At 34.4% G+C, this 17,880-nt stretch overlaps 1 protein-coding gene across 1 annotated transcript in view; it reads right to left on the reverse strand.

Moving 5' to 3' along the window:
• Positions 1–17,880, reverse strand: part of sxc (O-linked N-acetylglucosamine (GlcNAc) transferase sxc) — a 206,924-nt gene that overhangs the window by 173,419 nt on the left and 15,625 nt on the right. Inside the window, exon 4 of the mRNA XM_069836573.1 lies at positions 1,184–1,252. Coding sequence (XP_069692674.1) covers positions 1,184–1,252 — 69 coding nt within the window. The remainder of the gene's footprint in view (positions 1–1,183; positions 1,253–17,880) is intronic.

Genomic DNA, 17,880 nt, shown 5'->3' on the forward strand with positions numbered 1-17,880 from the left:
ACATTTTTCTAACGTTTTTTAATGTTTCCAATAATATTATCCAAACAAACACAAAAATAATGTGTCGTGAAATAATAAAATGCAATAAAAACACGTAAAATTCTCGAATGTTATCATAAAGCACCACTGTAATTTCTGGGTTGGGGGCAATGCGCTGTCCCCACCACAGGGTTAGTGGTATTGGGGAAGGAAAATCAGCCACACACAATCACTTCATTTTCATGCAACAATCTTTAACTATTTAAATTTTATAACCGTCAAAAGCATGGGAAAATTTTTATCGCATATATGAAGTAATTGTATTTGACCAACAAATTGGAATGGATAATTTTACCATGGTGCCTACAAGTTCTTACATTCTACAGTACTATAAGTTTTCACGATTATTAATTTACAAAATAAGTACACATTCCTGTATTATATTAATGCCATGATGTGTTCGGTGCTTATAGACACCACTGTGAACTTGAAGGGACTATGTTTCTACCAAGAGAGGGCAAATGCTTCAGGCAAAAATATAATACTTCATATCTTAATAAAAGCTCTATAAGAAGCGAAATTAATTACTGAACTGGAAGCAATTTAAAATTTCATATTAAAAGCAATTAAGTTCTCCATCCTCTTACATTGATGTGACAGCACTCTGTCGTATAATAAACTTTAGCCTTCGAAAACATCATCCTACTTGAACGAAGAGGAGATTCAAAACATACAGTTTAATTCTGATGGTTAAGAAATAGTAACAGAAATTATAAATTACGTGACGTCTTCATGTTGCTAATTTTCAACTGACATGGTGTTAAGTAAAGTTGTTGAAGTTGAAAGAAAAAAATAGCAGAATGTAGATAATGAAGGAAATTAATTACTCCTGAACAAAGTATTAACTGGCAAAAGAAAGCATAGGAACAAAAAAAAAAGAAAAAAAAAAACGACTAACCACATACTGAGTAATATTTTGAATCTCCCTCGTATTTTTAACACAGGAGTGTGTAATATTGCAGAGAGAAAAGAGGTTGGAAGTTTCAGAAGGTGGAAAGGAGAGTAGAGACGGGAGAAAGGTGAAAATGAAATAATTAAGGAGAGTATCGGACTTCGAGAGTTCTGATAAACCTATACATGGATCTTGTTAAACTAAATAGAGAGGCCAAGGATTTTGGAGACCTGAAAAGGACTTCATTCTTACCTTCGCTTCATCAAGTCGACCTAGGGCTTTCAGAAGATTTCCCAAATCACTCCGCACACAGTACAGATCCTGTAAAAAAAAAATACAATAAAATAATCGCTAAAATCACAAAAGAACAATAATAAAGGGACAAATAACTTGGGTAACTCATCTGATTCTTGAGTCAGATTTGTCTCCATCTATATCTATTTCTATTATACACACTACTGTTTGTGAGAAGTGCAACATTCAGAAAGAATGGCCAAAAACGACTCGAAACTTGGGAGATGTGTAGAATAGTGTACCACGAATAATAAATGATTACGTTTCCAGAGAGATGCCTTACACATAGGCATAACAGAGACGTCTCTTGTGTCATCAGCAAGGTCAGTGTTTGTTATGCCTTGCTCAGTCAGTGCAGAGCTTCCAAACGAAGTGGAAACGTGAAAGCTAGTGCAGGTATGCCTCGTCGACGTGGAAGGGCGCAATATCTGTACGTGAGTGAGTTCGAACGGGGCGGAATGGTTGGTCTCCAGGAAGATGGATTCCAAACTGTTTCGATTTTATATGCCTAACAATTCAAATGTTAATAAAAATTCAGTAATTGTGTTAATAACGAACAACAAATAAAATAATATCAAAATAGACACCTGCATGAGTACTATCATAATTAATCGCGTATTAAAAAAAAATTCGGGTATGAACAATCAAAGGGGAAGGGGGACATTATACGATGAGCACAAAATGCTGGGAATAAAATGGTCGTGGAAGGGCGCACGTGAGTGAGTTCGAATGAGGCAGAATGGTTGGTCTCCAGTAAGATGGATTCCAAACTAAACCTATAGGGTTACATAACAACAAAGAATGGCGTTCTTTCTGTCTTTTATTTGTTTTGTGTCCGTATTTAGTGGGTTACATAGCATGAGAATGGAATACATGTCACAGTTGTCTTGGGGGTAGTACGGGTTTCTGATGCTGATATAGGAAGGACTTGGGACTCATCTGGCTACTCGTATGCAGACGGGACCTGGCTCTATCAAGGACTGAGGAAGGATGGCCCACTGTCAGCATCAGCTGATGAGGAAGGGCTTGAAGTTCTGGGCCCCTGGGGCTTATTAAGCTATTCGTACGTGAAACAGAACCTGGCCGTATCTGGGGCTGAGGCAGAATGGCCCACCTGTCAGCATCGGATTCATGAATACCACCACGATCACCTGTTGGACTTGGACAATCATCGCATAGACAGGCCTACATTGGGTCAAACAGTGCTGAAGTGTATTGAACCGTCCTGGGTCCAGCCCAAGCAAAAGCCAAGCCAAATAGGCATTTTATGAATCAAGGTCACAGTAGATCAGAAAGAAGAGGGGGTAGCAGGCAAACTACAATGGATGTGCACATCTCTGATTCGATCACTGCATTTATTTCAAAATTTAAATGTCGGGAGAGCCATTATGGCAAGGGAAAATAGTGGAAGAAGCTATCTGCTCCCCCTCAAGTTCAGTGTTACGAAACAATGATTTATGTAGAAATGTGAAAGGAATGATTCAGGACATAAAATTTGCTCCTTCTCAAAATTTTTAAAACTGTTTTATTCACGTTTTAATTTAGCCTTTAAAAGCCCATATATACACGTGTAAGTTTATTTTCCAGACTCTCCTACGTCTTGACTTAGATCTGTTTGAAAAATCAAGTTCATTAATAACAATTGCAGTTTATAAAGCATCGTAAAATAAACAAATTAAAAAAAGTCTAAGAAAACTTTAATTGCTGCTCCCCAAAAATACCGTTACGCATTTTTCAGAAAATAATATCGTCTGATTTTTCATACAGCATCCATGGAAATTGTTTCAATCATTGCTTTGCTCACTCTTCGCTGATCCTGGCAGCAATTAGTTTTACTGCCACTACTACGATCCAATTTATCATTCTGTTTCCGTTCATTGCCATTCTATTTTCAGCAGTTTTCTTTATTAAGAATTTATCCATAATCAATAAGTTACATTGCAATCACTGATCACTTTAAAAGTCTACACCCACGACTATGATCACAAAACGATTATTTTTAAATTTCAAAACAAATTTAATTGTTTATAATAATGAACATTAATAATAATAATAATAATAATAATAATAATAATTTGTTAACTGATATTAGACAAAAATACAATCCAATACACTGTTAATTTGAATTGTTAATTTCGTATTATTTCTGCTTGGTAATACCATTAGTTACGACCATTTCTGTTCGATTACAATAGTTTCATCACTTTGAATATGAATAAATAGATAACTGAGTGAAGGACGTAATACCAACAGTCTACTATATACAGTCACGAAGCTTGAGTTTTGAGGATGCTATAAACAATAGACTGTGACGGTACTATTTTGCATTGCCTGTAATGAGGCGATATTAGCGATCTTAGTGGTGAGCAACTATCTAATGTTTGCATATTTACTACGTATTGAGCTTCGCGACTGTATATACTAGACTGTGGTAATACAATATTCACTGCATTGATGTAAAAACTGAGATATGAAGGAGAATTTTATTATTATGTAAACAGGTTAATTATAATTACCAATGCAATATCTAATCCAATCTAATCTAATTTTTATTTGCGAATATGAACTTCATAGAGAATTACTAACTAGGATTGAAATGTAAAGAAAATAATAAAAAAAAATTTAGTGTACTAATATAAAAATGCGGACCTGAAGAAGAGTTATAATAATTAAAATGTAATTATTAATTATCACTTTAAAATCCAATTTAATATCTAATTAAATATAATGTAATACGTGTTTACAAATATGGTCTTCAAACTTAATTCAGAACAGGAGCTTGAAGTATCCATTGTACCAAAATAAAAACGTAGATCAGAAAGAGAAAACGTACATTGTTATAATGAAATTTGTTATTATTTTGATGCTTTCTTCCTCCTCGTCAAGAAATGTTGGCCTGAAATTAGCTCATTAACTCAAATTTTCATTTCCTTTCTCATCTTACGAAAAGTGGCAAAAATTGTGTTTGTAAACTGACACGCGTGAGATAAAAATAGGGCTATATAACAAATAGAGTAAATAAAATGTTAACATCTTTATCAGGGATGGCATATCAATGAAGGCACGCGAATTTTTACGGTTATTCCCACTTGCATATTGCACAGCGACAAGGATCAATACCATATACCTCCATGACTTCCCTCCCTCCTTCCTCCTCCGAACCATCTTTCCATCCTCTTCACACAGCTATCCCGAGAGAAACCTTCCCTCTTCATTGACCATATCTTATATAAGGGGAAGCATTAATAAAATCATTGCGGAAAAGTACCAACCATTTTCCCTACCTCAACTGTGACATGTATTCCATTCTCATGCTATGTAACCCACTAAATACGGACACAAAACAAATAAAAGACAGAAAGAAAGCCATTCCTTTGTTGTTGTGTAACCCTATAGGTATAGTTTGTTATAAAACAACTTCCTGAATTTATAGCTTGTCGAAAAAAAAAAACAAGGTAAACAAAAATACAGTAATAACGAGAATAACTTAAGATTTAAGTAGACATACAATAAATAAATGTTGAAAAAAACTTAATATGAAATTAGAGATCAAAATAGCATTAAGCGTTACCTCCAAATAATATTATTATATAAATGATTTCTAATATATGCAAGGATCCCCTAATATTGTTATGATAAAAATGCTTTTAATTTTGTTAATGGGTAGTCCGAGACTTTTTCCAAATGTCCACAAAATAAAAACCTTTACTACTAAACATGAACACGATTTACAGCAATTCAAATTATGTGTTGATGCTAATAATTTAATAACTGTCACAAAATGAGAAGAAAATTAGTTAAAAAATAATACCGGCACTCAAAAAGCTCATTTCCGAGGTCAATTTGGGTTGAAAATTTAATATGTCCGATTTTCAACAGTTTCGATTTTATAGGCCTAACAATTCAAATGTTAATAAAAATTCAGTAATTGTGTTAATAACGAACAACAAATAAAATAATATCAAAACAGATACCTGCATGATTACTATCATAATTAATCGCGTATTAAAAAAAATTCGGATATGAACAATCGAAGGGGAAGGGGGACATTATACGATGAGCACAAAATGCCGGGAATAAAATGTTCGTAAAATAACATCTAACAATTCAATACTGCACTAATCAAATTAATGTTAAAATACTAAATAACATATTTACAATTGGGCAGTATTGCGGCTTTTCTTTGTACTGGTGTGTGTCATTAACTCATCACTCATTCATTACGTCGGCTTGGTTGGCCTTCTATGCCCGAGGTTGTAGGTTCGATCCCGGGCCATTTAAGTGTGCTTAAATGCGACAGGTTCATGTCAATAGATTTATTGGCATGTAAAAGAACTCCTGCGGGATAAAATTCCGGCACACCGGAGATGGTGATATAATCTCGGCAGTTACGTGCGTCGTTAAATAAAACATAACATTATTTTTTTTTTCATTCATTAATAATATTGGTAGCCTGATCCTGAGTAACTAGGATCATGGTGTTAACTTTGCGCGTAAAAATTCGTATCAAATTAATTTATTAATTATGTAAAATAATAAACGTGCATGTGTTTTAACTCTACTTCCTTAATAAGAAAACAAATCCTGATTATCTTCCGTGCAGTCAGAGAAATCGGCATTTTTCACTTTAGAATAATTTAATTAATAATGACTGGGTTTTTCATGCGTATTTTTACGATATTTTTAATATTAAAAAAAGACGCTCTTGAAAGGAAAATATGTATTCATTTTCTATGTAGGATGGGAGGAATTGGGCGAGTAAATACAATATATCATTAGATCACTTGCATGCACTCGCAATAAAGAAAGTTTTTTTTTTTGAAGTTGCACAACATTTTTGCAAATGTAGGTCTTCCAAAAATTACTGTATGTTATTTTATTTCATAGAACATAAAAGGATAAAATCTACATCTGGTAGAATTTCGTCTCCTTGTGCAAAACAATGTAAAAAAAACAATCTCCCCTTTCAGTGCACTTCACTGATTGAGTATAAATCGCACGCAACTTTCAAATATATGTAGGCCCCAGCTGATTAGAATACGCCTATGTTTGGTCGATCAGACGACGTTTCATGAGGCTGCACAGACGAGCTACATTCTGATCTATAGCACGTGATGTATTTCTAAAATGGAAAACAACTGCGTAACTATTCGGAATTGGTCCCATGTTCTTACAAAATCTATATATATAATTTGAACTGGTAATGGAAATTACGGAAAAACGGCTGAACGGATTTTAAGGAGTGACCCGTCATTTTGAAGCTTGGCATCCAAGGATTTTCAGAAAAATATTAACTTTCAGTGAAGCGTTAGTGTTCCTACATAATTTTCCTAAATCCATCTTTCGTCAGCTTTGAGAACTAATTGCATTTCAGAACAAAACAAAACACACACTACAATAAACAATGGGCTATTACACAAAGGCCATGACCTGCAGGATTGCTGACATATTTAGAGTTCAAATTCAATTGGTTATTTAAAACTTCAAGAATTATTAAAAATAATTTACAGGTCTGATTCTGCGGCGTGTAATTATTTGAGTACAGCTGTGTATTGGATATTAAAATCTACAAAACATGAGGTGGTTTGATGACATTACCATCAGAAATGAAATATTATTATAGTTAATGCCAAGATATTAATAAATAAATTATATAACTACAAAACTTGCGTAAGATAATAATATTGTTATTAAAATCAAAACTATATTTATAATTATTAATCAAGTGGGGTTGCTCTTTTTCAATACCTAATGGCAGTGTGGTGTAAATATTTATATACGTCATTCTCTTCGGTATTGGGTCGAAATAGCGCAAAAATTGCAGCTCCTAAGGAAAGACGGTATTATTTACTGATAAAATAAGAGGCCTACAAAATGTTGTAGTCTCCCGATGATTTCAGCAAGATCTCATAGCAGGATAAAATGATTTTACCCTCTACATTTCAAGCTCTACATCCAGCAGCTATACCAAGATGCTATGTCTATTGTTCGAAAGCATAGCAAACCTGACTTTTTTTTAACTTTCACTTACAATCCACAATGACCTGACATAGCTATTGCTTTACTCCCACATGAAAAACCCACTGATTGTCCTGGCATTTTTACTTGCGTTTTAGCGTTGAAACTCAAAAACTGAAGGTGGAAAGGTTCAAGAAAATGTATTTGGTATAAAAAACATTCAGAGGGAGTATGTTACATTATTATGGAAGCAAATAACTTTCAAAATGTCTGGTATTTTTCACTGAAAATAAATCTGAAAAATTTTTATTTGAACATTTAATGAACTTAGTTTGCAGCATTTGCTGCATAAGCCACTAGTAGTTTTCTAAAAATGAACTCAATAAATGGCAATATAACTACAAGGATCACTCTGCACAGAATTGTTGATGGGGTTGGATTCCTATTTAAAAATCATCTTTTATTTCACTCATAGTCATGTTAGACCACTGCACTGGCCGAAATTGAAGTGCACTTAGAAGTTCTAGAATATTTTAGCTATAGTAAGTGTTGCTTATTATATTACGGACATCTGGGATCCAATATTATTCTGAATGAAGATTTTGTACTTCGTCTGTATAGACACAAATTAGGATCATAACATAAGGCAGGTTATTATGATCACTACCTTCAATGCTGAGTAACTTTCGTATTAAACAAGAAGTGTCTTTAATTATAAACATTTGTATTTAATGACTAGCCGTACCCATGCGCTCCACTGCACCCGTTAGAAATAAATATTAAGTAATTACATAATTAAAATAGGACATTTGATCCAGGGAACATTCGTGTTTGATAGAAGGATAAATCGTTTAATATGTTACTTAATTTAAATTGTGTTTAAATAATTAAAATGCGATCATTTCGGTCCAGAGAACACTCATTTGGTGCAATGACAATTCCTTTAACATGTTCCTTAATTGTTATTACATGCAACCATAGTTTAATGAACACTGACATCATTTAGATTTAATGTCTATACTTTATTTTACTTGCTATATGTTTCCATTGAATTATGGTAATAACTTAATTTTAACCCTTCTTTTCTACGTATTCAGTAAATGGCGTTTGGCCCACTATGGTTCTGAACCCTTCAAATAACTTAAATCATATTATATAATAATACGTATCAGAAATTACTGTAATAACATTATAGCATTATGTCCATCTAGAGAAACTACACTTTCCAATGGTGAAATAATAATTAATTATACAAAACAGTTAATTTAGCTTCCGATATTACTTCATACAAACACAGAAAAATTCTCTGTAGGCTATCTTTCATAGCTTTCGATTGTTGCTCTCCAAGGCCCCTTATAGACGAAGTCATTTTTTATTTCATTATACAGCCTTAGATGGCAGTTATTTTAATTTTAAATCTCATTTATCTCATTAAATATCAGTCCTATCAAAATTTTTCAAGGAATAAAACTTATCGCAAATTATTTTTAAAGAAACTTTTGTTATGTAACATTTTTCACAAAAATTAATAATAAGCGAGATATTTCGATTTATTTAATTCAGGCCCCCTATAACTCCCCTTTTAAATAATGCATTTTGAATGCCATATAGCCTAAAATCTAAGTTACAACGAACTTAATTCATATTCCAATTTTCATCGAAATCCGTTCAGCCATTATCGCGTGGAAAGGTAACAGACAGACATACAAACAAAAATTTCAAAAAAAGCGATTTTCGGTTTCAGGGTGGTTAATTATATATGTTAGGACCAATTATTTTTGGAAAATCGAAAATTACCAGAAAAATTTCGGCTACAGATTTATTATTAGTATAGATGCTTCATTCATTACATGAATGCAATCAAACATTATAACTACGACCTTCTAGGTTTCCATTTTACGAAGTACAGAATAACGGTGGTGCTCAGAGTCAATTTCGAATACCATAATTAGGGAAAAGGGTACGTTTTCATCAATTCTGTTAAAGGAGGGGGGGGGGGGAGGTTTGGCTTGTTTGTCTGTTCATCCATTTCAAACCGCTGGAGGGCTTTTATCCGTACTCAGTATCACAAAAAAAAATTATGCATTCCTATAAAATAAAATTTCAAGTCTTTACATCAAAATTACACAAAACAGTGGTATTTTAGGGAATAAACAGTGTTAAGTAAAACAATACAGAAGCATTGTAAATCTTCGAGGATAGGCTTATGATGAGGTTGGAAACATGAGGTTAGGTTATTTTACGGAGCTTTATCAACATCTTAGGTTATCTGCTGGTGAAATGAGTCCGAGGTCCAGCACCGAAAGTTACCCAGCATTTGCTCATATTGGGTTGGGGGGAAACCCCAGAAAAAACCTCAACCAGGTAGCTTGCCCCGACCGGGAATCGAACCCGGGCCACCTGGTTTTGCGGTAAGATGCGCTGACCATTACTCCACGGATGTGGACTGGAAACATGAGTAGGGTCAATTAAGGTGTTCAGTCTATCATAATAATATTGACAAACAGCCTTTGATTAGTTATGCGTAGAGCCCGAATTTCCATGCAAATACATGTTTTTATTACACTTCTTGAACTAAATATTATAACATCAATTCCAAATAACAGCACTTTTTCCGTGCATGTTTTGGCCTTTTTTGGGAGTAAATCCATGCATAATGCATATTTAAGATTTTCGATTTAATAGCACATATTTAGTCTTTTATATTGCATATCATGTTTTTTTCTTGATTTAGTGCATATATTATGTTAACTTGCATAATAGTGCATTTTATGAATGTTGCTTCATAGAATCTGGTATTTTCACGTTATTTGTCTATTAAGAAAAAACTACCAGTAATATGGTTTCGTGGCATCTTACCTGATAACTGTCTTTGGACCTTCCACTAGTCTTTCCCTTTGTTACATTGGAATTTTCAACCTCCACCTCTAGCTCATTACTAGCCAGAGGTCAAAATATTGAAAAAAGGAAAGGCAGAAGCAGCATGCTTGCAAACTGAAATTTTGTATACTTTTGTGTCGAATTGTGAAGTTTGCTATAGCTACTGTCAGAACTGCAAGAAGAGAAATGTCAAAATGGATTGAGCAAAAGGAATTTCTAAAGACAGATGGTGATATAGTTTATTGTGATTGTTGCAATAAAGACGTAAATAATTGTATATTTTGGGGCATGCATTACCACCGTCATTAAGACGTAACGCTGTGAAGTCAGAAGCAGGTTCGATTCTCAATGGAGTCATGGTCATGCGGAAATGCAAAAGACTTACAATTCGATCTCACTTTGTCTCAAATTTCCTCATTTAAGTATGAACCTGTCACTTCTTGTGACAGAAAGATAATTTGTATGGGCTTGAGGTTAGGATTTTACTTACTATTTCATCCTCGTAATTATTAAATAACAGCACCGAATTTTGATCTTCATTGAAATCCATATGATACTGTCAAATAGCTTGTTTCATTAACGTTATTAATAGTAATTTAATTAACTTTTGATCTTTTCCAGTTAATTCTGACACCTGACTTGAGCCTTATTATACAGCTTATTACGATTATAGTATTGGATACTGATCCCACATCACCATGTAAGTTTCCATCCATTTAATACAGTACACAAATTAAATTCAAAATTGTTTAAAGTTGGATCATCAACTTATTGAATTCAATTATTTCCAGATTGGAAGAACAGCATCATCGTCAAATTAAATGTATATTACTATCAACATTAAACAACCCAATTTATAATATTAGCATTTATAAGGCAATCATATTAATTTGAAATAACAATCAAGATATAATGAGACACACACCATGATAGATACAATAAATGTATTCAAATACTGTAATTTGCAACTCTTCACATTCACAACATTTCTACCTTAGTTTTATATTTTATTATTTTTATTTTTATTCTTTTACATCAAGTTACTTCATTATTCCATGTGTGAAGACTTGCAAACATGTATACTTTGCAACTTACACGTGTATTTTAAATAATTGACAATAAGGGCTGTCATATAAGAATGTCAAAATGTATCATAACCATGTTGATTTTAATAAGGTTCAGTAAATATGTATTGTATTTGTAGAAATTATGTAGAGATTATTGATATTACCGAAATGTACTTCGTATCTTATGATGTTGGCCCTGACCAACGAAAATGTTTATACAACTTTTAAACATGTAATGTAAAGGTTTAACACCTTAAACATATGTTGTGAAGTCAGTAACTAAAATAAATACTTTTAATATACTTTGGATTTTGCCAAAGAAATGCAGTTGTTTTTCCACACTTATTGTGACTTGCAGTCTTTGTGTCGTTTCCTAGGTCTGATGGAACATATGATAATCAACCTGCTGAGGCAAATCAGGAAAAATGCGATATATACAACGCCACTATACCACACTATAAACAAAAATATCTAACATCCTTCGAAGTTATTGGATTACTCATTGGGGCTAAAGGGACCATCACAAAAAGATTCGCGCATTTTTGCAAGCAGTTTGGTCTAGGACAAACTCTTGTTACTGAAGTATCTGTCTGCAGTGAAGGGATCTATAAAAGTTTCAAGAAACCATCTCTACACTTGAACAGACTCATTTCTTTCCTAAGGTGATCTGCTCACTTACGTTGGGTCCTGCAACTAGTGCTGAATAGAGGACTGCGATCACCTTATAGAAAGATTTTACGTTTCTTTTGGAATTAATGATGATTTGTTTAATCGTTTTCAATTATTTCTTTTTCTTTTCCTTCTCTTTTTTTCCCCCCATTATAACTGTTCACTTACCACTTATTAAAAAAAAAACAATTTTATGGTAAGCTTTGTCTTCTAGGCAGCCTCCACTTGGAGGAAGCTGAATAGTTTATTCTAAATAAGTACGAGGGGGATCCAGGAAATAACGACCGTTTTGTTGTAATAATTAAAAAAATATATATTTATTTGAAAAAACAAAGTCTATTACATAACTGAAGCTTCCTTTACTTCTCTACATAATCACCACCTACATTTAAACATTTGTCGTATCTGTTCACTAGCTCTAGAATTCCCGTGTTATACTCCTCTGCCGCCAGTTCATTAAGCCAGGTGTTCACTGTCTTCTTCATCTCTTCATCACTTCCAAAACGCGTACCACCCAGAAAGTCTTTCAGCTTAGTGAAAAGGTGAAAATCGCTAGGAGCAAGGTCTGGACTATAGGGCGGATGATCAAATATTTCCCAACCGAATTGATTCAGCAATTCTCGAGTTGAAGCAGCAGTGTGTGGGCGGGCGTTGTCGTGAAGAAGCACAACTCCTCTCGAAAGCATTCCTCGCCTCTTGTTTTGGATGGCTCGCCGTAGTTTTCGTAAAGTCTCACAATAACGATTTGCATTGATCGTAGTGCCTTTTGGCATGAAATCCAGCAAAAGAACACCTTTGCGATCCCAAAAGACAGTAGCCATGACTTTTTGTGTTGAGAGAGTCTGTTTGAATTTTCTCGGTTTCTTGGGTGATGAGGGATAATGCCACTGATGTGATTGGCGCTTGGTCTCTGGCGTGTTGTGAGACACCCAGGTCTCATCACCAGTCACAATTTGATCAAGAAAGGCGTCTCCATCTGTGTAATATCGCATCAAGAATGTCAATGCTGAGGCCATTCTCTGAGTTTTGTGTTGGTCACTCAGTTGCCGTGGAACCCATCGTGCCCAGATTTTGTGGTAGCCAAGATGTTGCGACACAATTTCACCAAGCAAAGAACGAGAAATGTCAGGAAAGGCAACATGCAATTCGTCGAGTGATGTGCGCCTGTCTTGCAAGACTCTGTCGTTCACTTTAGTCTTCAGGTCTTCTGTGATGAGTGATGGGCGTCTGGGTCGAGTTTCATCGTGGACATTTGTTCGCCCATTGTTGAACATTTCGCACCATTTTCTCACATTTCTCTCATTCATTACAGTATCACCATACACTTCTTTCAATTGCCGGTAAATTTCTGCAGGTTTCAAATGTCGGGCATTCAAAAATCGAATCACACTCCTCACTTCACAGTCGGCGGGATTATCAATCACGTCGTTCATTTTGAAGTAACACAAAATGCACAATGGCGACTTGTTGCAACCAGTACTCACAACATTATGAGAACACATGTTAAGGAAGCCAGTTGACCTTCAAACAAGGAAGGGGAGTCAGCTGTGCGGCGGGTATGCGCGAACGGTTATTTCCTGGATCCCCCTCGTATTTAAATCAATATAATCTGTATCATTCCACACAGATTTTTCACGAGAAAATAATAAACAAGGACAACCAAAAAGTGCACTCATTCCTACACATCCACAAAGCCAGTTAACATCATTAACAGCACTGCTTGCACCTGGCACAGATGTTCATGGTGCCGGTTTGGCAATCTTACCTGCAGATGCAAGTCTGAAATCGCATAGGCTATTCTATCGCTTGAAAGTTGTGGCAAAAAAGGATTAAAAAAAATTAAACACTACCAACATTAAATAAATCAATCACCTCCAACTTCGAAAGTGAATAAACTTTAACCACCTCTGCTAAGTTACAACATTCAGCTAAAAGAAAACTAAAACATGTAATATTACTTTTGTAAGCAGTATGTTGCAGCAAGGGGGAGAAAAAAAAAACGCACGCACGCACGCACGCACGCACGCACGCACACACACACAAAATCGTTCTCTACCCTATGCAAGATTCATTCAGTCTCTACCATCATATTGCACCTCCTTCAAATCCAATTTTAATATTATCCTCCCATCTATGTCTCGTCCTTCCCAAAACTCTTATTCTCCAGCCTCCCAACTAACACTATATGCATTTCTGAACTTGTCCATATGTGGTACATGCCCTGCCCATCTCAAACGTCTGGAATTAGTGTTCCTAATTACATCGGGTAAAGAATAACATGCATGCAGTTCTGTGCAATGTAACTTTCTCCATTCTCCTGCATCTTCATCCCTCTTAGCCCCAAATATTTTTCTAAGCACCTTATTCTCAAACACCCTTAACTTCTGTTCCTCTCTCAAAATGATAGTCCAAGTTTCACAACCATACAGAAGAACCAGTAATATAATTGTTTTATAAATTCTAACTTTCAACCCTTTTTGAGAGCAAACTGGACGATAAAAGCTTGTCAACCGAATAATAACAGGAATTTCCCATATTTATTTTCCATTTAATTTCCTCCCAAGTATCATTATATTTGTTACTGCTGCTTCAAGATATTTTAATTTTTCCACCTCTTCAAAGGATAAATTTCCAATTTTTATATTTCCATTAACCTCAAAATCTGTGCTTCAGTGGCTGACCATGATAATACTTTTGAAAAATATTGGAGTGCAAGGGGTCAAATGACTTTATTGTCAAACGCCTGGCATTAGAAAACAACAACATATTTCCATTTCGTACAATAGTCTGGTCACGAGACATGGTCATATACTTTGTCTTTTCGGGATTAACTTCCAAACATACATATATCTTTACTTGCTAGAAGTAAAATTCCCGTGTTTTCCCTAATCGTTTGTGGGTTTTCTCCTAACATAGTCACATCATCCGCATAAACAAGGAGTTGATGTAACCCATTCAATTCCAAACCTTCTCTATTATCCTGGACTTTTTTAATGGCATACTCTAGAGCAAAGTTAAAAGGTAAAGGTGATAGTGCAATTCCTTGCTTTAGCCTGGAGTGAATTGGAAAGCATCAGACGGAAATTGGCCTATATGGACTCTGTTGTACATTTCACTGAGCCAGATTTTAATTAATCGAACTAATTATTGACACACACACCCACGCTCACGCCCATGAGCACACACACTCATTTTAAACAAAGTATTCACAATTATTTAAAACAATATTTGTTGAACCTGTCTGTTATTTCTTTCGTTTTCTGGTTGTTTCTTTTTATCCCAATTGTTTACAATATAAAATAATGTTTATCTTTTATTCAGAGCTTCATAAAGTTTACAGTTTATGAATTTACCTTTTCCAAACAAACATTATCAGTCTTACTAATAAACCGTGTATAGTTTTTATACCAGACTTATGCAGGGTTGAGACAGAAAAACGGTACTTATAAACCATGAATAAGCTATGGACGTATAAACAGGCTGTAACTATACAATGGGAATTGCTTTGCAGTAGTTATATATACGAAATCCCTTGTTTAAGCTTTGTATATAGAGAAAAAATGGCGGCCCCTCTAACAGCTGTTCGTATCGACTGTCATTTTATGATGATGGATGCCTTGTAACCACAGAAGAACACACCAAAGAGCACAGAATAAGTAGAATATTATTGCTGTAGCTTGTACTCTTTGACCAAAATGTAGTGTGGTAATCGATTAGAGCCAGTTGTACTATCGATTCTTAACATGGCACACTAGAGCGCAATAGAGAACCTCAGATATTCTATTGCCTTTCGTAATGAAGTAATGACGAAACTATGACGTAGCTGTGTGACATACACGACGTATGTAGTGATTATTAGTAAGGAATTTACACACGACTTATAAACGAGCTACTCATTGTATAAGTATGACAGTTAAACGTCTGTATATAGAGTTTTTATTAGTAAGACCATATGTGTTTATTTATTTATGTAACCTGGTAGATATAAGGTCGTCAGGCCTTCTCTGTTCCTCTACCACTCTGTTAGTCCTAATAAGTTTTTGTGGGATGTACAGAGCAAATAATTTGAATGCTGGTATCTGCATATAGGCCTACTTTCTAAAGTAGTTTTATTATATTTATAAGAATATCCACTGAAAATAATTTTAAGACGGTTCTATAAAATATTCTAGTTTTTTTTCTACAAACTTAGCTTAAAATTTCAAAATGAAAAAACTGAGCTATCAAATAAAAGTTGAAAAGTACACCACAGGATACTAATTTTTTGTACTGAGCCACGAGTCATCACTTCTACTTCATGAAATGTTTTGGTTGTTGAGTGCATAAAAAACACATGCAAGTTGGGCAGCCTTCTTTGTCAATGGTATAAGTAATCACTCGATCACGATCATTAGGAACCAGATTCTTAGGTTTTAACCTATTTTTTTCATTGCATATTAATTAGAAAATTTCAACATACTTTTGTGTTTGAAGTTCACAAGATCGTAATGTGTGAATCTTATTGAACCTAAAAAAGTGCTAAATGGAACTTTAAGACCTAGAAAGGGCTAAAACATTCTTTTTAAAATCGGTTAAGTGGATTCATATTTTTTCTCGCATCCATGTACAGCTGCCAGTTATTTGTAAAAATCAATAGAGTTTTACACTCATTGCACATACTACTTTGTTGTAGAACTCTTCACGACCTTCTTATGAGCTACTGACAGAATACAAAGGAATGGAATGCAGTATTCTATGAAGAGAGAATGGGGTAGGATAGGCGATTAAGGAGAGACATAAACCTTTATAGTAATATGCGTTAGAAGAGCGGTATGTTGAAGTTTTCATGTTCGAGGAAAAGTTTGAAAAAGCGAAACGTAGTTGAGCTTTTTTAATTTCCGAGAATTGAAAGAAAACATACCGCTCGTGTATCGTACATTATTTTGTGCGAAGATCGTTTATTACATACCTGGAAGAGGAATTTCTAATTAGTTGCAATGAAATCTCCATCTTGGTTTCTGTTCAATGACGGCAAATTTGCAAAACAAAAATATCTATCTTCAACATTGTTGCTTTAAATGTTTTCTGTGTTTACTATACACCATCGGGTTGTCTGTCTTTTTTTTCCCCCAGTCTATGGAATCTTGTTGATTTTTTCATGGCTTCCTTAATGTTACTTGCATCACGAATGCAGTAACTTTATTGGAGTTGTAGACTTTACTTAATTTTTGCAAATATTTAAAAACAATAATTAACAGTGCAATTTAGGTGAAATTGCTGTGGTAAGTTTCCAGTTTATAATTATTACTATATTGAACGTCTCTAAAAATAATATGTTAAAAGCCTAAAGCAGTAAAATCAATATGTCACTTAAGCGGTAAGAAGAGAGAAATTGTTATGTGTGTTAGGTTGGGAATACTGAATGTGGAATTTTTAGACTTTCCGCGGATTGGTTTTGTGCGGAAACCAAGCAAATACGCACGATCTCGCACAAAGTACTTTACATACTAAAAAAAAAAAATGGTGAAATTCGATATTTTTTTCTCAGCAGTAGACATCTCCATTCTCTTGAAAATGGCGACTGAGCTTGCCGATCAATCCTCGGTTATGAAGAAGGCAGCTGGGAAATGATATGCTCGAGCACATACAGTCGAGAATTTATAGCCGATTGGGTGAAACATTTACTCGGTCAGTAGCAAGTGCTCGAGGTTGTTGCACTACAATTACATCACCTTTTAATGCATGATACCCAGAAAGTCTACCTAAGAAGGTTACCATTTTGTGTTTATTTCAGATAGCATGAAAATTAGCAAGTATTTGAACATTTAAACAAGGAAACATAATTTTTAAATAACAAAATTCTTTAAATGAAGTAATGCTTCGTATTATCAATAATGTTATTCAGCATCTATATTGTTGAACTCATTGTATCAGTAACGAGAATGTTTAATGTAACTTAGTAAATATGTGAGTGCATATAAAAACAGAGATTTTATGTTGCATGTCAAATTTCTTCAAAAACAGACAATCTATTTCAGACACAGTATTTAATAAAAATAAACCAAATCTACATGTTCATTTTGCTTAACATTCTTACATTAA

Source organism: Periplaneta americana, chromosome 1 (genome assembly GCF_040183065.1).
Source record: "Periplaneta americana isolate PAMFEO1 chromosome 1, P.americana_PAMFEO1_priV1, whole genome shotgun sequence".
Classification (NCBI taxonomy): domain Eukaryota; kingdom Metazoa; phylum Arthropoda; class Insecta; order Blattodea; family Blattidae; genus Periplaneta; species Periplaneta americana.